We start from the raw sequence: 20,839 nt of genomic DNA on the forward strand, positions 1-20,839 counted from the left end.
GCTTGGGTTGACGTGCGCTCCTTGTGCTGCCTGCGCTTCGCTTCCGCCTGCTCCCGGTGAAGAGACTCGAGGTGCTCGGTGCCTTCTCAGATGCTTCTCCTCCACTTTGTGCGGTCTTGGGCCAGGGATTCCCAGGTGTGGATGGGGGTGTTGTGGCGGAGCCACCAAAGGACTCAGATCATTTGTATATAATTCCTTTAACAACATGTTAGCTACAGCCTGAGTCTGTATCTTTATTTATGCTGTTTAACTGTACAGAGCATGGTTACCTTAAAAGCGCGGCTAAAACGTGATGACGTCACGCCGTTCATCACGTGATCCCCACTGGCGGGAAAACGTCATGACGTCAGCCACGGGACCGCAGGGGCAGTCCTCGTGGAGCCTCCGAAGAGAGCAGACCTACATTCAATGTTATCCTGCAGTTTCTTGTTAAAACCTGTTTGTTTCATTAAAGTTCGTTTTGTTTGATTGCCTGAGTAGAACTCAGGAACCCACGTTCCTACATTGGTGACCCCGACTTTCGCGAACGGTTTTCGCAGAAGATCTTCAGCATGGAAATGAACGCCGTGACTCTGAAACTGCCACAGTTCTGGGAGCAACAACCAGCCGCGTGGTTCATCCAGGCTGAAGCCCAGTTTACCATCAGGAACATCGTCGCGGATCTGACCCGTTATTACTACGTGGTCTCCGCCCTCGATAGCACCACTGCCTCGCGGATCGTCAGCCTCCTTGGTAGTCCTCCTACTGACCGCAAGTATGATACGTTAAAGGCGCGGTTGCTATAAGTCTTCGGGCTCTCGAAGTCAGAACACGCTCGCCGGCTTCTCGCTATGCCCGGCCTCGGGGACTCCAAACCGTCCGAGCTCATGATCCAAATGCTCACGCTCTTAGGTGCCGAACCGGAATGTTTCCTCTTCCGGGAGCTATTCCTCTGCCAACTGCCGGAGCAGGTGCAGGCTGCCCTAGCCAGGTCCAAGGTCATGGACAGCGCAGAGCTTGCTGCCGAAGCAGATAAGATTTTCAGCGTAACCCAGCAGTGCTGCACTGCCACGAGACGCCCATCCCTCACAGACGCGGCTCCAACTCCTCTTACTGCGGGCTGGTGCTCCTACCACGCCCGTTTTGGTGTGAAAGCACGACGCTGCCGCTCTCCCTGCAGCTTTTCGCCCCCAAAAAAAAGCTCCTGCAGCGTTCCTGGCGAAGGAGGACCGGGTCTAACAGGCGCTCCGCGGCTGCGATGGCCATCGGATCTTCGGGGAAACTTCTTTTCATCACCGACTCCCTATCTGGTCGACGTTTCCTTTGCGACACCGGGACACAGTGTAGCATCCTACCTGCGTCGAATCTCGATATGCAAGCTGGGGACCACGGTTTTTCCCTTGTGGCGGCTAATGGCACAGCCATTCGAACTTTCCGAAAACGGCGGGTCCAAGTGTGTTTCGGCGGTCAGCGCTTCCATTGGGAATTTGTCACGGCCACAGTCTCGCAGGCCATCCTAGGGGCGGATTCTCTGTGTGCCAATGGCCTCCTCGTCGATGTCCGGCACCGCCGGTTGATCAACGCGGCCACCTTCCACTCGATTCCGTGCCACCACGGTACGGCCGTGTCGTGTTCTATTGCCTGCGCGTTCCCATCTCCGGATGACTTCACTCGGCTCCTCGGAGAGTTCCCGGAGCTGACCAGGCCCACTTTCTCCTCCTCGGCCACGAAGCATGGTGTTGAACATCATATCACCACTACTGGCTCCCCGGTTTATGCACAAGCTAGAAGGCTTGAACCCGGCAAGCTCGCGGCTGCGAAAGCAGAGTTTGACACGATGGAGCAGCTGGGGATTATTCGCCGGTCCAATAGTCCCTGGTCTTCGCCTCTCCACATTGTCCCGAAACCGGGCGGCGGCAGCGGCCATGTGGTGACTACCGATGCCTGAACGACGCCACTACTCCTGATCGGTACCCAATCCCGCATATTCAGGATTTCTTGGCCCATTTGGCGGGAAATTCCATCTTTTCAAAAGTCGACCTCGTCCGGGGGTATCACCAGGTTCCCGTGCACCCGCAAGATGTCCCGAAAACCGCGGTCATCACCCCTTTCGGCCTTTTTGAATTCCTGCGGCTGTCGTTTGGCTTGAAGAACGCGGCACAGGCTTTCCAGCACCTGATAGACTCCGTGCTCCAAGACCTAAACTTCATCTTCGTCTACCTCGACGACATTCTCATCGCCAGCGCTAGCAAGGAACAGCACATCTGCCATTTGCGTACCCTCTTTACACGCCTCAGTCAGCATGGTTTGAGCATCAACCCGGCAAAGTGCCAGTTCGGCCTGCAGCGGATCGATTTCTTGGGACACCGCATCACTTCAGATGGCGCCGTCCCCTTACTGATGAAAGTGGAGGCTGTTACCTCTTTCCCGTGCCCGCCAACCGTCAAAGCCCTGCAAGAGTTCCTGGGGATGGTCAATTTCTATCACCGCTTCTTCCCTAAGGCGGCTCTGCTTATGCAGCCTTTGTACGAGGCCCTCAAGGGCAAGTCCAGTAAGGATCCAATCAGCTGGACGACCAAGATGGACCAGGCATTCGTCAACACCAAGAGCGCCTTGGCCAACGCAACCATGCTGGCGCACCCGCTTCGAGGTGCCACCGTCGCCCTTACCACCGACGCGTCAGACTACGCCATCGGCGCAGTCCAGGAGCAGTGGGTGAACGGCACGTGGCAATGGCTGGCGTTTTCCAGCCGTCAACTACGGAGAAATGAAAGAAAATACAGCACTTTCGATCGGGAGTTGCTGGCCCTGTTTCTAGCCATCTGCCATTTCCGGTTCTTATTAGAAGGATGTCCCTTCACGGCTTTTGTTGACCACAAGCCTCTAACGTTCGCCATGGCCAAGACTGCCGAACCGTGGTCAGCTCATCAACAACGTCACCTGACGTTTATTTCTGAATTCACCACGGACATTCAACATGTGTCTGGTAAAGACAACCTGGTAGCGGATTGCCTCTCCCGTGCGACGGTCCATGCGGTTCACCTTGGGATTGACTAAGCCCTCATGGCTGCGGATCAGGCCTCAGACACAGAGGTCCAATCATACAGAACCGTCCCCTCTAGCTTCCAAGCGGCCGACGTCAGTTTCCAGGCCGCAGGCACCACACTCCTTTGCGACGTCTCCATGGGCGTTCCCCGACCTATCGTGCCAGTCGCATAGCGCCGGAAAGTGTTTGACACCATACACGGGTTGTCGCACCCTGGTATGAAGGCCTCACAACGGCTAATGTCGGCGAAATTCGTCTGGAAGGGTATGCACCTGGATGTCCGTGACTGGGCCAACACCTGCGTGGTCTACCAGAAGGCCAAGGTCCAGCATCATGTAAAAGCTCCAGTGGCTATGTTCGCTGTTCCGGAGCGTTGTTTCGACCACGTGCATGTGGACCTTGTGGGGCCACTTCCGCCTTCCCATGGTTATACGCATCTCCTCACCATGGTGGACCACACCACTAGGTGGCCAGAGGCAATTCCTTTGGTTTCCACCACTTCGGCAGACGTCGCTAGAGCTTTCATCTCCTGTTGGGTTGCTCGTTTCGGGGTACCAGCGGACATCTCTTTCGATCGGGGGCCACAATTTTCCTCAGAGCTCTGGAACGCTGTAGCTCAGGGGCTCGGCACCAAACTTCATCGCACCACCGCCTATCATCCACAGGCGAACGGCCTGTGCAAGCGATTCCACAGGTCACTTAAAGCCGCTCTACGGGCCAGTCTTCAAGGTGCGGGATGGGTGGACAGACTCCCATGGGTACTTTTGGGTCTTCGTACGGCACCCAAAGAAGACCTGAAATCGTCCTCGGTGGAACTCGTTTATGGCCAGCCGCTCCGAGTACCAGGGGATTTCCTCCCTTCTCCCACAGAAACATGGCCCGCCTCCCAGCAACTCGTCAGTCACCAGGAAGCGGCCAGATGCTTCGCTCCGGTGCCTACATCAAATCACTGCCTACAGAGTTCCCACGTGCCGGCTGAGCTGAAGAACGCTGAGTACGTATTTATCCGCCACGACGCTCACCGGGATCCGCTCAAGCCCCCTTACACTGGTCCTTTCCGCGTCATTGAATCAGGAGACAAATCCTTTTTGGTCGACATCGGAGGAAAGCCAGATCACATTTTGGTGGACCGGTTGAAGCCAGCTCACTTGGACCTGGACCGCCCAGTCGTCATCGCTCAACCGCCGAAACGTGGCCGACCGCCCGTAGCCGCCCGCCAGCTCGACCAGACCCGCCGCGCCAGCTCAACCACAGCCGCCCGCCAGCTCGACCACCGTCCATCAGCTTCCTCTGCAGGGTTACCGAAGTCGCTCGGACAGGCTTGTCAGGCCTCCTCGACGCCTCACTTTTGCTGTTAAAGACAATTCTGGGGGGGCGCATGTGGTGGAGCCACCAAAGGACTCAGATCACCTGTATATAATTCCTTTAACAACATGTTAGCTACAGCCTGAGTCTGTATCTTTATTTATGCTGTTTAACTGTACAGAGCGTGGTTACTTTAACAGCGCGGCTAAAACGTGATGACGTCATGCCGTTCATCACGTGATCCCCGACTGGCGGCAAAACGTGATGACATCATGACGTCAGCCACGGGACCGCAGGGGCAGTCCTCGTGGAGCCTCCGAAGAGAGCAGACCTACATTCGATGTTATCCTGCAGTTTCTTGTTAAAAACTGTTTGTTTTATTAAAGTTCATTTTGTTTGATCGCCTGAGTAGAACTCAGTCTTTTAGTTAGGAACCCACGGTCCTACAATGTTACACTTTTTCAAGGAGGCTTTGAGGGTGTCCTAGAAGTGTTTTCTCTGCCCACCTGGGGCTCTCTTGCCGTGCCGGAGCTCCGAGTAGAGCGCTTGTTTTGGGAGTCTCGTATCGGGCATGCGGACAATGTGACCTGTCCATCGGAGTTGATTGAGCGTGGTCAAAGCTTCGATGCTGGGGATGTTGGCCTGAGCAAGAACACTGACGTTGGTGTACCTATCCTGCCAATGAATTTGCAGGATCTTGCGGAGGCAGCGTTGGTGGTACCTCTCCAGTGCTTTGAGGTGCCTGCTGTACATGGTCCATGTCTCTGAGGCATACAGCAGGGCGGGTATCACAGCTGCTCTGTAGACCATGAGCTTAGTGCCGGGTTTAAGGTCCTGGTCTTCAAACACTCTCTTCCTCAGGTGACCGAAGGCTGCACTGGCACACTGAAGGCGGTGTTGGACTTCGTCGGCGACGTCTTCCCTTGCTGACAGTAGGCTCCCAAGGTATGGTTGTCCAAGGCCTTGTCGTGGATTTTGATAATCGGGAGGCAGTACTGTGTGGCGGGGGCAGGTTGGTAGAGGACCTTTGTCTTATGGATGTTTATTGTAAGGCCCATGCTCTCGTACGCTTCGTTAAAGGTGTTGATGATGGACAAGAAAGGTGACAAGTCTGATTGCCGTAATTACAGAGGAGTTTCCCTGCTGTCTGCCACAGGGAAAGTCATCGCAAGAATCCTCCTCAATTGCCTTCTCCCAGTGGCCGAAGAGCTCCTCCCAGAGTCGCAATGCAGATTCCGCCTACTAAGGGGCACAATGGACGTGATCTTCTCCGCACGACAATTACAAGAGAAATGCAGGGAACAGCACCAACCGCTGTACATGGCCTTCTTTGATCTCACAAAGGCCTTCGACACTGTCAACAGTGAGGGATTATGGAGTGTCCTCCTCAAATTCAGCTGCCCTCAAAAGCTTGTCACCATCCTCCGCCTGCTTCACGATGACATGCAAGCCGTGATCCTGACCAACGGTTCCACCACAGACCCAATTCACGTACGAACCGGGGTCAAACAAGGCTGTGTCATCGCACCAATGCTCTTCTTGATCTTCCTTGCTGCAATGCTCCATCTCACCCTCAGTAAGCTCCCCACTGGAGTGGAGCTAATTTACAGAACAAACGGGAAACTGTTCAACCTCCGTCGCCTCCAGTCCAGATCCAAGGTCGTCCCATCCTCTGTCGTCGAATTACAGTATGCAGATGACGCTTGCGTCTGCGCTCACTCGGAGATTGAACTCCCTACTGGCCTTTCATTCAGTGCAGCTTCATTAACCTGACCTACGTTAAGGTACTCACCATGGAACGAATTACAGACACTAATCTGAATCCTGCCACCATCTGGCACAATACAACCCGCATCATCACCTCAACCTTCTGCTTTTCATATATTAAAGATCATGTAAGGGTTCCAGAAATCCTGTTGTGATACGTACCACCCCCTTCATGACCATCACTGCCCCTGCTTACTCTCATCATTACCTCTCTGTTTGAATTTCCCACCTAACTTCTATATCCCCCCTCCCCTCACTCCGCTGTCAATCAACTCATGTTTAATCCACCAACCATTCTCCCCTCACTCCCACTTGCTCCCTCCAAGGGTGGTGGGGAGGGGACCATCACCCACAACCTCAACCTATTTTCCCCGTCCCCTCCTCCTACTCTTTTCTTATATTCGTATATCCTAAAAGAGGCTTTGTCTGCTTTCAAAATTGAACTTGTTTTTTTAAGGAAACCAAATTAGGATGAGGAAAGACACTGGGAACAGTTTGTACTTTGGGTGGGCTGATCACGTTCAGGTGACAGGAGGCTCATTCACGCTGTCAATTCAAAGTCATGTTGAGGGCTGGGTCTTATTTCAATATGAATGGCGAACTGCGAGCCCAGAACCAGTACTCACAGGCAGCTTGCCACTCGGGAGGAGGGGGCGGGTGGGGTGGGGAGAAATGTGCCTCTCCGACGTGGAGCTGATTCAGAGGTAAGGACTTAAAGGGGAGCGGGGCCTATCATGGTGAGGTCGTGCGGATGGGTTGGTAGTGTGCCGGAAGATTTTTGTGTCACCAAGAAAAGCATGAATGCTCTCCTCTCACCCCGAAGTCCTTAATCTTTCTCTGCTTCATATATTATCAAATTTTCCCTTAAAAGATGCAATATTGTCTGTCTCAACCACTCTCTGTGTCAAAGCATTCCTTGCTCCAACAATCCACTGTGTAAAGACATTTCTTCTAACCTCTCCTCAGTCTCAGTAACAATTTTAAATTGATGACCACTCACTGACTCCACAACCAGAGGAAATAGTCTTTCCTCATTCACTCTATCAAATCCTTCACAATTTTTAAACCTCTATTAAATCCCCTCTTAGCCTTTATTGCTCCAGTGGAAATATTCCCAGTATCTCGCGCCTCTTCTTATAACTATAGCTTCTCATTCCTGGTATCATTCTGGTGAATCTACACTGTATATTCTCTGTGGCTTTAATGTGCTTTCTATAATGAGGCATAAAACTGCACACAGCTCTCCAACTGTGGTTTAGCAAGTGGTTTTATAAAAATGCATCGTTACTGCCTGAACCATTGTTTTTGATTCAGTTTGGAGTTTGTTTTTATGCTGATCGGGATGAGTAGCTGCTGCTATGCTCCAGTCATCAATATCCAAAGATATTCAAGCTCCAGGACTGCTGGTTGTAACAGTATGACCTGGATCGTGAGTTCTGGCAGGTCCCCTATTGCATCAGTGGTGAGCTGGCTCTTCACCACCTATCTCTCTCCACCCTGGCGGATCTTCCGGGGTCAAACTAAATATCATAACTGTAGTAGGTTCCCGCTGGTATTTCAGTTCCCACGTGGTTTCCCTCCCCAGGTGTGAGGGGAGGGAATCGCTGCAGCCCTTGCCCCATCCCTATGGCCTGCCATGTATCTTAGTGCAATGGATTGCTCTGTAATCGATTGAACTGGATTATGAGACCATCACATTTTAAACCTTTCCTCTGCTTCCTTAACAACGCTGGATTGTGGGAGCATCATGGTGTTCCTGACACTGAGTGTTGCTAAGACATCAATGACAAGAAGGAGAAGAGAGCAAAGTCACTGGAACACCATCACCTCCAAGTCCCACACCATCCTGACTTGGAAATATATCGCTGTCCCTTCATCGTTGCTGGGTCAAAATCCTGGAACGGAGTGACTGCTGCCAACAAACTGGAAGCTGCACAGAAACCATCTGTGGTGGTTTAGTATGAATGTATAATAATAGTCATATCGCAGGCCTGGCTCTATGGAATCTATGGAGCTATGGGTTGGCTTAATAATATATAATAATAGTGTGGGTTGGTTTAAGTGTTAATGTATGATATTTTCGCGGGGGGGGTTGCAGAGATTTATTTGTACGGAGTGGGAGCTCCGTGTGAAGGGAAAGGAGAAGAAAATTAATAGAAATAAGAAAATGAATAAAAATCGACATTTCCTGTGTTTTTCTGGGGCAGATTTTCTTTCCCTGATGCGGCTGTGTTCGGTAGCAGCGATCGATTTCTCTTCACCACCCTCGCCCCTCCTGTCTCTCTGGAACTGTTTTCTTTGTAATGGCGACAATGTTTTCTTTTCAGTTAGTGAACAACTGAAAAAACACAGAAACTGCGCCCGCGCAATGACTTCAACTCCGTTGGCAGCAGTCGCGTCCATCCTGGAACTCCCTCCCGAACAGCACTGTGGGAGCACCTTCACCACTCGGACTGCAGCGGTTCAAGAAGGCGGCTCACCACCACCTTCTCAAAGGCAATTCGGGATGGACAATAAATGCCAGCGACGCCCTGATCCCGAGAATGAATAAAAACATTAAAAAGTACCATGGGTTTTTGTTTTCTTGGAGGTCACTTTTAGTCCATAAGAGCTGCTAACGGGGTCAGTCTGTCCACGAGTTAAGAACATCGTGGTTCTCTTTTGTTTCCGCTATTAGTACAATGCCAACTGCACGTCGAGGGTTATTATATGCCCTGTTTCCAATTTGTCTGCCTCATTGAAAGCCTTGAAGGGTTATCATCACAATCATCACAACACGGATACTGAACAGGTAACGGGATAAATGCAACCTTGTTGGAGGCTTTCCAATATCAATTTCTCCAAGAGTCCTTTGAATTGCAATCCATTTGTTCTCAAGGAATCCAGCCTTACCAACGATGCAAAAAAAGGGGCAGATTATCTCTTTCATCATCAACCGCCCCAAAATGAGTGGCAAAAAGCTCAGGAAATGTAGTCAATTATGTTAGTTGACCAACTGGACTTGTGGTCATTCTCTATCTACCATATCTAGAGAGCTGTAGACAAATCGGGCTGGAAGTTAGGCTCCGTAGCATCCAATTTTTCAGCACTACAGGAGTGTGGTGCATTGACCTTGACCACTTGTGTGAGGTCATTAAACTTCTTCCTGCACTACGTCCAGGTCCTCGGGACTACGCTGCTGGCAATCACTACAGCGGTTATCTGCTCCCACTTTTACACATTTGCCTGGAGGGCCTCCTGTTCCCCTGTGGAAACAGCACCTCTCTCCTCCAGTTGACCTCCTGCACCAAGGCCTCCAGTGCTGCATCGGAGAACCTTGGCGCACGCTCTCTCCCCTGTTGTAATATAATTGTTGTTTTTTTCTCCCCTCACTCTCTTCCCCAGTCAGTTCAATGAGCTGCTGCAGGCAGAGTGCACCTCCGTTTTAAGAGTTGCAGACTGACTTTAAGTAGTGCAGGCTAGCTTTAATTGGAGCTAGCCTCGCACGAACTTGGGCCCCCTGCTGAGCGTTCAGCCACTCAGCAGCATGTTCAGTGCTGGGCTGAGCGCAGCAATCATGCTAATCAGCCAGCGGCATAAAGTTTGGGTGCTGCCTGCAAACCTTTGAACAGGTGTGGGGTAACCGCTCATCGCGATCCCCATGCCTGTTTTCGGGGGCTAATGAATTTCTTGGCCATCGTGTCCACTGCTTCCTCCTCACAAGATGTAGCTCGATTTCTTACATTGCACCATGTGTGACCAACAATGATCTGAAAAACAGAATCTCTAACCAATTAGCATTCCACCTCACTCACCATGGATTCCGATCATATGTTCCAAAATCAAAACTCGCTCGGCCAATATCTTCAAAGCCTCCCGAAGCTGCTGAACTCCTTCTCCCTGTTGAGAAAAGACGCAGCAGCAAAAGAAATGCATGAACAGACTTTGAGTTGAATTCTCGGACAGTTGTCACTTCCGCTATTTCTGTAGTAGTGTTAGCTTTGCTGATAACCCTGCAGTTGTCATTGGATGGTATTTTCATACTAATGCTTGAGAAGATGGGCGTCTGTCACTGCCTCTAGCCAAGCAGATAACATTTTGACAGAGTAGAATACATTTGAAGCCCCAATTATAATTATTTTTATCGACTGTTACAGGACTGGATACTGAAGCTCTGAGACAAGGTCTGCTTTGTAAGTTTGTCCAGTGGTGCTGCAGTTATATCCTGGCTGAACAGATCATAGAAATTAGAAGGATGTGGCGACACGCCACCACTGGACATAATCCGCTCATGGCGGCACGGACAGTTTAAGCAGACGCCCCCAGCCGGGGGCCCTTTCCTCCAGCAACTTGTTTCCCACAGGGACAGGCTGCCGGGAGCACTTCCTGTCTGGGGAGTATTTAAGTATTCCAGTTCCTCTTTGCCATGAGGTAGAATAAAAGCAGTTGTGTTTTACTAGCTCTGGTCTCGACTCCCACGTTTGCCGCGGTATCTCAACACTGGTGACCCCGACGCTCAGGACAAATCCTAAGCTAGCATGGCGGATACAAACGCAGCCACGGTTAAACTACCGGACTTTTGGGAGAACCTGGCCGAAGCCTGGTTTGTTCAAGCTGAGTCCAGATTCCGGCTGAAACACATTACAGTCGACGCCACAAAGTACGACTACCTCGTCTCCTCTCTCACCTACGCCACAGTCCCCAAGGTTTGGGCAGCGCTGCAGGATCCACCACCGGAAGGCAAGTACGAACATCTGAAGGCTGCGCTCCTTAAAAAATTTCAAACGTCCTCTTACCAGCGCAACTGCCAACTCCTTGACCTCCCCGGCCTTGGTGATGCTTCACCCTCGGATCTGCTTTCCCACATGCTGTCCCTCTCGGACGACAAAAACACCGGCGCCCTCTTTCGCACGCTTTTCATTCGGCAGCTCCCCGCCAGCATCCGCCTGCTCATTGTGGAGTCTGGCTCCACGGACCTGAACGACATAGCCGAAAAGGCCGACCGGCTGCTCTCTGCACAGTCCGCTCGCGATGTCGCGCCCGACCTCACGGCAACGACCACGCGGTCTTCCCGGCCCACTAGGCCCGACCGCCCTACCACTTCGGGTCACTGCTACTACCACACCCGTTTTGGCACTAGGGCCCACGCTGCACGCCACCGTGTACCTTCAAACCCCCCCCCGCACCGGCCCCTGCGATGGCCGCGGGGCAAAAGGGGCCTCTACTGTACGTCACCGACGACAGAACCAACCGCCAATTTCTGTGCGACACAGGGGCCCAGCACAGCATCACCCCTGCCTCCGCCCTCGAAATCCAACGCGGCACACGGGGTATCACACTGGCCGCAGCCAATGGCTCTGACGTCCGCACATATGGCACCCGCATGGTCATGCTCGACCTCGCGGGCCGCCGCTACCGCTGCGAGTTCCTCACAGCCAAGGTCCTCTGCCCACTCATCGGCGCCGACTTCCTATGCGCCCACGGCCTCCTTGTCGACATTCCGAGGCACCGCCTCGTCGACATCAACACTATGGCCCCCATCCCTGGTGCATTCACCCCGGCCCGTTCGGCTGGCCTAATGACCTACTGCCTCGCCAGAGCCACGGACGACTGCTCGGCACTCCTAGCCGAGTTTCCCGCCCTCACTAACCCGACCTTTTCGGCCAAAGCCGCCAAACACGGCGTGGAGCACTATATCCCCACCACCGGCCCCCCAGTTTCTGCCCACGCCCGCAGACTCAACCCGGCCAAGCTGGAAATCGCGCGGGCCGAGTTCACCACCATGGAACAACTTGGCATCATCCGCCGCTCCAGCAGCCCTTGGGCCTCACCCCTCCACATCGCCCCAAGCCCGGCAGAGGCTGGCGCCCTTGCGGGGACTACCGCCGCCTCAACGATGCCACCACCCCCGACCGATACCCGGTGCCACACATCCAGGACTTCTCGGTCCGACTGGCCGGACGAACCGTCTTTTCCAAGGTCGACCTGGTGCGCGGTTACCACCAAGTCCCCATACACCCCGCGGACATCCCCAAAACGGCCGTCATCACCCCATTCGGCCTGTTCGAGTTCCTGAGGATGCCCTTCGGCCTCAAGAATGCAGCCCAGGCTTTCCAGCGCCTTATGGACTCAGTCCTCCGGGACCTGAACTTCCTATTCGTCTATCTAGACGACATTCTCGTGGCCAGCTCCTCCAAACAGGAACACCTCGAACACCTTCGCACCCTGTTCGGGCGCCTAGCCCAACACGGGCTCATCCTCAGCCCGGCGAAGTGCCAATTCGGCCTAACCGAGATCGATATTCTCGGTCACCACATCACCCCTGCTGGGGCCGTCCCCCTACCCAACAAGGTGCAGGCCGTCCAGCAATTCCCCCGCCCCTCAACCATCAAGGGCCTCCAGGAGTTCCTCGGGGTGGTGAACTTCTACAACAGGTTCATCCCCAGAGCTGCAGCCCTCATGAAGCCCCTATACGACTCCCTCCGAGGTAAATCCGGCAAGATGGACGTAGCCTGGACCACTGACACGTCAGCCGCCTTCGACGCCACCAAAAACGCGCTCGCCGACGCCACCCTGCTCGCGCACCCGAGGGCCGATGCCCAGGTCGCGCTCAACACCGACGCCTCCGACCACGCGGTCGGCGCCGTGTTCGAGCAGTGGGTCAATGGCGCGTGGCAGCCACTTGCCTTCTACAGCCGCCAACTGCGCCCCCCGGAGGTCAAATACTCCACTTTCGACCGCGAGCTTCTCGCGCTCCACCTGTCGGTCCACCATTTCAGGTTCCTCCTGGAAGGCCGCCCCTTCACCGCGTACGTGGACCACAAGCCGCTCACATACGCGATGGCCAAGCACACCGAATCCTGGTCCGCTAGGCAGCAACGCCAGCTCGCGGCCGTGTCCGAGTTTACTACGGACATCCAGCACGTCTCCGGTAGAGACAACGTTGTCACCGACTGCCTTTCCCGTCCCGCCATCTGCGCGAATCACCTCGCGGTCGACTACGCGCAACTAGCAGCGGCCCAGCTCACGGACCCAGACCTCCTCTCGGCGGCTACCAGCCTGCCAGGGCTACGCCTAGCCAAGGTCGCGCACGGGCCTGAAGCTACGGCAGTCACTTGCGACGTCTCACTCGGCCAACCCAGGCTGGTCGTCCCTGCAACCTGGCGCCGCCGCATCTTCGACGCGCTCCACGGGCTCTCCCACCCGGGTTCCCGCGCATCCGTTAAACTCCTCTCCCAGCGCTTCGTCCGGCGCAGCCTCAGCAGAGATGTTCGGACTTGGGCCACCTCCTGCCTCGCCTGCCAATGGGCTATGGTACAGCTGCAAACAAAAGCACCCCTGGGAGACTTCGAGGTACCCAGCCGCCGCTTCGATCATGTACACGTCGACATCGTCGGTCCTCTGCCACCATCGCAAGGCCAAACTTATCTCCTCACGATGGTCGACAGCTACACACGCTGGCCTGAGGCAGTGCCGCTGACCTCCACCACCACAGCCGACATCGCCAGGGCGTTCGTTAACACCTGGGTTGCGAGGTTTGGCGTACCGGCCGACATAACCTCCGACAGAGGCGCCCAGTTCACCTCCGAACTCTGGACGGCCACAGCACGCAACCTCGGGGTGACGCTCCACCGAACCACGGCGTACCACCCGCAGGCCAACGGGCTTTGTGAACGCTTCCACAGGTCACTCAAGGCCTCACTCCGCGCCGGCCTGCAGGACAGTACCTGGACTGACCGCCTACCGTGGGTGCTACTAGGCCTACGCACCACGGTCAAGGAAGACCTCCAGTCCTCGGCAGCGGAGTTAGTCTACGGACAACCGCTGCGCGTCCCAGGCGAATTCCTTCCGGAGGCTACCACGCCTTGGTCGGCCGAACAGCAGCGGCTCAACTCTTTCTCTTCCACTCAGCAGTTCGCCCCACTTCCGGTCAACCGACACGGCGAACTCGCACCTCACGTCCCGCCAAATTTACAGCAGGCACGCTTCGTCTTCGTGCGACATGATGCGCACCGCGGGCCCCTGCGACCCCCGTACGATGGACCGTACGAGGTACTACAAACCGGGGACAAAGTCTTCAAGTTGCGACTCGGCGACAGGGTCGACACAGTCTCCATCGACCGGCTCAAACCAGCACACAGAACCAGGGGAACAGGTCCCCGTGGCCCGGCCTCCAACTAGAGGCCATCCCACCAGCAAGCCAGCACAGCCGGCGGCGAACCGCCCGGCCCCACCAACTAGACCGGTGACCACTCAGAGCCGCTGCGGCAGAACCATCAGACCACCGTCACGACTCGTCCACTCCTCCTAAGCGGATTCTGGGGGGAACCCTGTGGCGACACGCCACCACTGGACATAATCCGCTCACGGCGGCACGGACAGTTTAAGCAGATGCCCCCAGCTGGGGGCCCTTTCCTCCAGCAACTTGTTTCCCACAGGGACAGGCTGCCGGGAGCACTTCCTGTCTGGGGAGTATTTAAGTGGATGCGCGGGCTTTTCCAGTTCCTCTTTGCCATGAGGTAGAATAAAAGCAGTTGTGTTTTACTAGCTCTGGTCTCGACTCCCACGTTTGCCGCGGTATCTCAACAAGGAGGCCATTTGGCCACTCATATCTGTGCCAGTGCTAGCTGTTTAGCTGGAGTCATCTACTGTCAACCCATCTCCTCGCCCTTTCCCCAGTGGTCCTTATTTGGTTTCACCTGAAGTTTAGGGTATCATAACCTGTGCATGTTGCACATAAGAGACCCAAAACTCACACAAGTGAATGACTATCTATGGTAAACTATTACATGGTCTGATATTCTACACTTAATTTGTGGTTGATTCATTTGAAACTTTTAAGTGCCTCTTGCAACTAGCCCATGAGCCAAGAAGAGCAGCAGTGAGTACGTTACAGAGAAGCAAAATTATTACTCACATCCATGAAATAAACAGAATTATATTCCAAACATACCAGTTAGTAGCAACTTACAGTGAGTCCATGGAACAGAAGATTAATATTGTGAAAATTATACTTGCTTTTGAACACAAATCTTGTTAAGGACAATACATTGATCTGTACAGTGCCTTATTATGTTCAAACATGTCAAAGTGTTTGACACAGTTACATTGGAGTAATGATGAAGCGTGGGAATGGGCAGGGTCGGGGGTCGGGAATGGGCAGGGTCGGGGGTCGGGAATGGGCAGGGTGGGAATGGGCAGGGTCGGGGGTGGGAATGGGCAGGGTCGGGGGTCGGGAATGGGCAGGGTCGGGGGGGAATGGGCGGGGGCGGGGGAATGGGCAGGGTCGGGGGTGGTAATGGGCGGGGTCGGGGGAATGGGCAGGGTCGGGGGGGAATGGGCAGGGTCGGGGATGGGAATGGGCAGGGTCGGGGGGAATGGGCAGGGTCAGGGGGAATGGGCAGGGTCGGGGATCGGAATGGGCAGGGTCGGGGGGGAATGGGCAATTCCCACCCAATGTGTAGGCAGGCACCAGGCTTTCCTGCTGCCATGGGCAGGTGAATGCCAGAGATGCACCCATGTGCCCCTTTCAAATGAGGTGCCCTCCCACTGCCCTTGATGGAGTTAGTGCTGAATGGGGACCCACAGACTTTTAGCCCCATATTCTTTAAACATAACCCTGGTCTGGGCTGAGCTGGCTGATCTCAGCCAGAGAGCCAGTAGGGTGCTGCAACTGGGTCAGGGGGAAATTCTTGCCTTGTTGGCAGGTACGGACTGTTAACTGTACTTAAGTGGTGTACAGCAATTGAGTGTTAATTGTATGCAGGTGGAGGGAATTAATTGGGACACTTTTGCTCTCATATATATGGGAGTAGGCTGGGGAAGGGTTGTGAGCTTATTTGGTCGAGGTCGGGGTCGGGGCCGGGGCCGGGGCCGGGGCCGGGGCCGGGGCCGGGGCCGCTGCCGCTGCCGCTGCCGCACAGTATGTAATGTGTGCCTCTCTGTGAATAAAGGTGTGTAAGCAAGTAAAGACTGGGCTCTAGTACTCCATCCTTCACCACCTGGCTATCTGACTTTTTACAAGGACCTCTGCTGGAAGGCTCTTATCTGTGAACAACAGGATTGGACTTAGCAGATAGTGACCACTTCGTGCAACACACAAGGAATTGTCCAATGTGCCTGGGGGCTACTGGTGCCTGTAGAACTGGATTACACCATGTTACCAGCTCCAAGAGAGATGGCAAGCAAATCAGAAACTATTTGTAGTTAATTTATTTTAATCAGATCAACAACAACTTGCATTTATATAGTGCCTTTAACGTAGTAAAATGTCCCAAGGCGCTTCACGGAAGCATAATCAAACAAAAGTTGACACCGAGCCACATAGAGATATTAAGGACAGGTGACCAAAAGCTTGGTCAAAGAGGTAGGTTTTAAGGAGGAGCAAGAGAGGTAGAGAGGCGGAGAGGTTTAGGAAGGGATTTCCAGAGTTTAGGGCCTAGGCAGCTGAAGGCACAACATGGTGGAGCGATTAAAATTGGGGGATGCTCAAGAGGCCAGAATTGGAAGAACGTAGAAATCTCTGAGGGTTGTACGGCTGGAGTAGATTACTGAGACAGAGAGGGGTGAGGCCATGGAGGGATTTGGAAACAAGGATGAGAATTTTAACATTGAGGTGTTGCAGGACCAGGAGCCAATGTAGGTCAGTGAGCACAGGGGTGAAGGGTGAACGTGAGTTGGTGCGGGTTAGGATATGAGCAGCAGAGCTTTTGTGAGCTGAAGTATATGTAGGGTGGAAGATGGGGGTCTGGTCAGGAGTGTGTTGGAATGTTCAAGTCTAGAGATAAAAGAAAGCTTGGTTGGGGATTGCTGGGGCAGGGCGGAGTCGGGCGATGTTACGGAGGAGGAGGTAGGTGGTCTTGGTGGTGGAGCTGAGATGTGGTCAGAAATTAATCTCTGGGTCAAATACGACACCAGCACGGTGGCATAGTGGTTAGCACTGTTGCCTCACAGCGCCAGGGACCCGGGTTCAAATCCGGCCTCGGGCGACTGTCTGTGTGGAGTTTGCACATTCTCCCCGTGTTTGCGTGGGTTTCCTCCGGGTGCTCCGGTTTCCTCCCACAGTCCAAAGATGTGCGGGTTAGGTTGTTTGGCTATGATAAATTGACCCTTAGTGTTAGGGGGATTAAATACGTGGGGTTACGGGGATCGGGTGGGATATGTGTTGGTGCAGGCTCGATGGGCCGAAATGGCCTCTATCTGCACTGTGGGGTTTCTGTGATTTCTGTGAAGATTGAGAACGGTCTGGTTCAGCCTCAGACCGATGCCGGGGAGAGATGACCTATCTGACCGTGAATCATAAGTACTGTACACTCCACAGCTCATATGTTCAGATGTCCTTGCACAGTCTGGGCATTCTACCGATATGGATGAGAATAATTTTAATCGAGTTCCAATCCTTTTCCTAACGAATAATAAAAATGATGAAGGGCCTCACCTCTGATCCGTTGTCTCTGGATTCACCTGCCTGTCCTGGTTCACCCTAATAAACAAAGAGAAACAGTAATCACCAATCGGAGTCTTTGGCCATCTAGATACCATTGGCTTTCACAACCAGATGTACAAATACAGCCATTCAGCGAGATCGAACCTTGGCACTTTCACAGGAAATTTCCTCGTGTATTCTCCGGATTAGCTGCTGGAATTTCCTTCGCGTGTAAAATTGGCGGAATATAGAATGAAGCCCCATTTAATCGTTTCTCCGGGGTTTCCGCCAACTTTACAGAAGCCAATTAGGAGAACGCCCAAGGAAATTCCAGCGTTTATTCATTTAAGGAATCTTCAGCCAGAAGTGCCGAGTGGATGATCCATATCGGCCTGCTCCTGAGGTCCCACCACCACAGATGCCAGTCTTCTGCCAATCGGACTCACTCCACGTGATATCAAGAAACGGCTGAGCGCACTGGATACAGCAAAGGCTGTGGGCCCCGACAACATCCCGGCTGTTGTGCTGAAGCCTTGTGCTCCAGAACTAGCCGTGCCTCTAGCCAAGCTGTTCCAGTACAGCTGCAACACTGGCATCTATCCAACAATGTGGAAAACTGTCCAGGTATGTCTTGTCCACAAAAAGCAGGACAAATCCAATCTGGACAATTACCACCTGATCAGTCCACTCTCAATCATCAGCAAAGTGATGGAAGGTTTCATCGACAGTGCTGTCAAGTGACACTTACTCACCAATAACCTGCTCACTGGTGTCCAGTTTGGGTTCCACCAAGACCACTCGGCTCCAGACCTCATTACAGTCTTGGTCCAAACATGGACAAATGAGCTGAATTCCAGTGGTGAGGTGAGAGTGACTGCCCTGGACATCAAGGCAGCATTTGATCGAGTGTGGCATCAAGGGGCCCAAGTAAAACTGAAGTCAATGGGAATTGGGGGGAAAACGTTCCACTGGCTGGAGTCATACCTAGCACAAAGGAAGATGGTTGTGGTGGTTGAAGGTCAATCATCACAGCCCCAGGACATCGCTGCAGGAGTTCCTCAGGGAAGTGTGCTAGGCGCAACCATCTTCAGCTGCTTCATCAATGACTTTCCCTCCAACATAAGGTCAGAAATGGGGATGTTCGCTGATGACTGCAAAGTGTTCAGTGCCATTCACAACTCCTCAGATAATGAAGCAGTCCATGCCCGCATGCAACAAGACCTAGGTGACGTTCAGGCTTGGGCTGATAAGTGGCAGGTAACATTCGCACCACACAAGTGCCAGACAATGACTATCTCCAACAAGCGATAATCTAACCACCGCCCCTTGACATTCAACGGCATTACCATCGCCGAATCCTCCACCATCAGCATCCTGGGGGCACCATTGACCGGAAACTTAACTGGACCAGCCACATAAATACTGTGGCAACAAGAGGTCAGTGGCTAGGTATTCTACAGCGAGTGTCTCACCTCCTGACTCCCCAAAGCCTTTCCACCATCTACAAGGCACAAGTCAGGAGTGTGATGGAATACTCTCCACTTGCCTGGATGAGTGCAGCTCCAACAACACTCAAGAAGCTTGACACCATCCAGGACAAAGCAGCCCGCTTGATTGGCACCCCATCTAGCTTCTTAAACATTCATTCCCTCCACCACCAGTGTACCATGGCTGCAGTGTGTACCATCTACAAGATGCACTGCAGCAACTCGCCAAGGCTTCTTCGGCAGCACCTCCCAATCCCACGACCTCTTCCACCTAGAAGGACAAGGGCAGCAGGCGCATGGGAACACCACCACCTCCATGTTCTCCTCCAAGTCACACACCATCCTGACTTAGAAATATATCGCCGATCCTTCATCGTCGCTGGGTCAAAATCCTGGAACTCCCTCCCTAACAGCTCTGTGGGAGTAACTTCACCACACGGACCACAGCAGTTCAAGAAGGCGGCTCACCACCACCTTCTCAAGGGCAATTAGGGATGGGCAATAAATGCTGACTTTGCCAGCGACGCCCACATCCCATAAACGAATAAAAAAAAACATTAGACTGCATGACCGTGAACAGGGCCGGGGAGGAGGTGTCAGGGAATAACCGTCCAAGAACTAATATAATAATCCAGAATGAAGCCAACCCAATATACTGCCGGAATCGCCTTTTGGCTCCAAAAGCTGCTTTTGGCATGAATTAACTGGTTATTATTTGATTTGGGATACCGATTATCCTGGCAAGGCCGGCATTTATTGCCCATCCTTAGTTGCCCTGAGAAGATGGTGGTGAGCCTTCCTGAACCATGCAGTCCGTGGGCTGATGGAGATTTCACGATGGTCTATAGATGTATAAATACAGCCATTCAGCGAGATCAAATCTTGGCACTTTCACAGGAAATTTCCTCGTGTATTCTCGCCATTAGTTGCTGGAATTTCCTCCACGTGTAAAATTGGCGGAATATAGAATGAAGCCCCATTTACTAATTTCTCCGGGGTTTCCGCCAATTTTACAGCAGCCCAAGGGAATTCTCGGGTTTCTCGGCTACAACCAGCGGTGGTGAAGGATAAGCGATATATCCCCGAATCAGGATGGTGTGTGCCTTGGAGGTGATGGTCCTCCCACGACATTGCTGCTCTTGCTCTTCTCAGTGGTAAAGGTTGTAGTGGAGGGAGGTGCTGTTGGAAAAACTTTGGTGAGGTGCTACAATGCATCTTGTAGATCTTATATAGTGCAGCCACAGCACACTGATGATGGAGGCGGCAGACGTTGAGTCAATGACACGGAGGCCAATTCAGTGAACTGTTCTGTTCTGGATGATGTTGAGCTTCTTTAGTGTTGTTGGGGCTGCACCCACCCAGGCGAGTGGTGAGTATTCCATCACACTCCTGACTTGATCTTTGTAGATGGTGGACATTCGTTGAGGGGTCAGGAGGTGAGCCATTCATTGCGGAATATCCAGCCTTTGCCCCGCTCTTGTAGTTACTGTGGGTGTAGCTGGTCCAGTTCAGCTTCTGGTCAATGGTCACTCCCAGGATGGAGGACTTGGGATTGTGGTGCTGTTGAATGTCAGGGGCAGGTAGTTGGGCCTTCCCTTGGTGGTGAGGGGCATTAACTTGGCATTTATCTTCCACCAATTTTACCCACCACTTGTCATCCCAGTCCAGTTATTATCCAGATGTTGGTGCAGGCTGGTGCGGGAGATGGGCTGGTAAAGCATCGTCTTTACTTCTGTGATCTTCTGTCAGAAGTGACAATCGATGTTTATTGGGTGTAGCCAAAGATGCAAATTAGGCGTTACTGACAGGGATACGTCATCCAATGGAATTGCTATGTTTAATGCTGTAGCA

The 20,839-nt window shown here is 53.1% G+C and overlaps 1 protein-coding gene across 1 annotated transcript in view; it reads right to left on the minus strand.

The window, feature by feature from the left end:
- The window catches only part of col26a1 (collagen, type XXVI, alpha 1), a 460,733-nt gene that overhangs the window by 4,162 nt on the left and 435,732 nt on the right, over window positions 1-20,839 (minus strand). The window contains exons 13-14 of the mRNA XM_085964148.1: window positions 17,514-17,558; window positions 9,892-9,976 (exon numbers count right to left, since the gene is read on the minus strand). Of these exons, the coding sequence (XP_085820274.1) occupies window positions 9,892-9,976; window positions 17,514-17,558 (130 nt within the window). The remainder of the gene's footprint in view (window positions 1-9,891; window positions 9,977-17,513; window positions 17,559-20,839) is intronic.

Source organism: Somniosus microcephalus, chromosome 22, assembly GCF_052327205.1.
Source record: "Somniosus microcephalus isolate GS21.2 chromosome 22, FLI_Smic_1.0, whole genome shotgun sequence".
Classification (NCBI taxonomy): domain Eukaryota; kingdom Metazoa; phylum Chordata; class Chondrichthyes; order Squaliformes; family Somniosidae; genus Somniosus; species Somniosus microcephalus.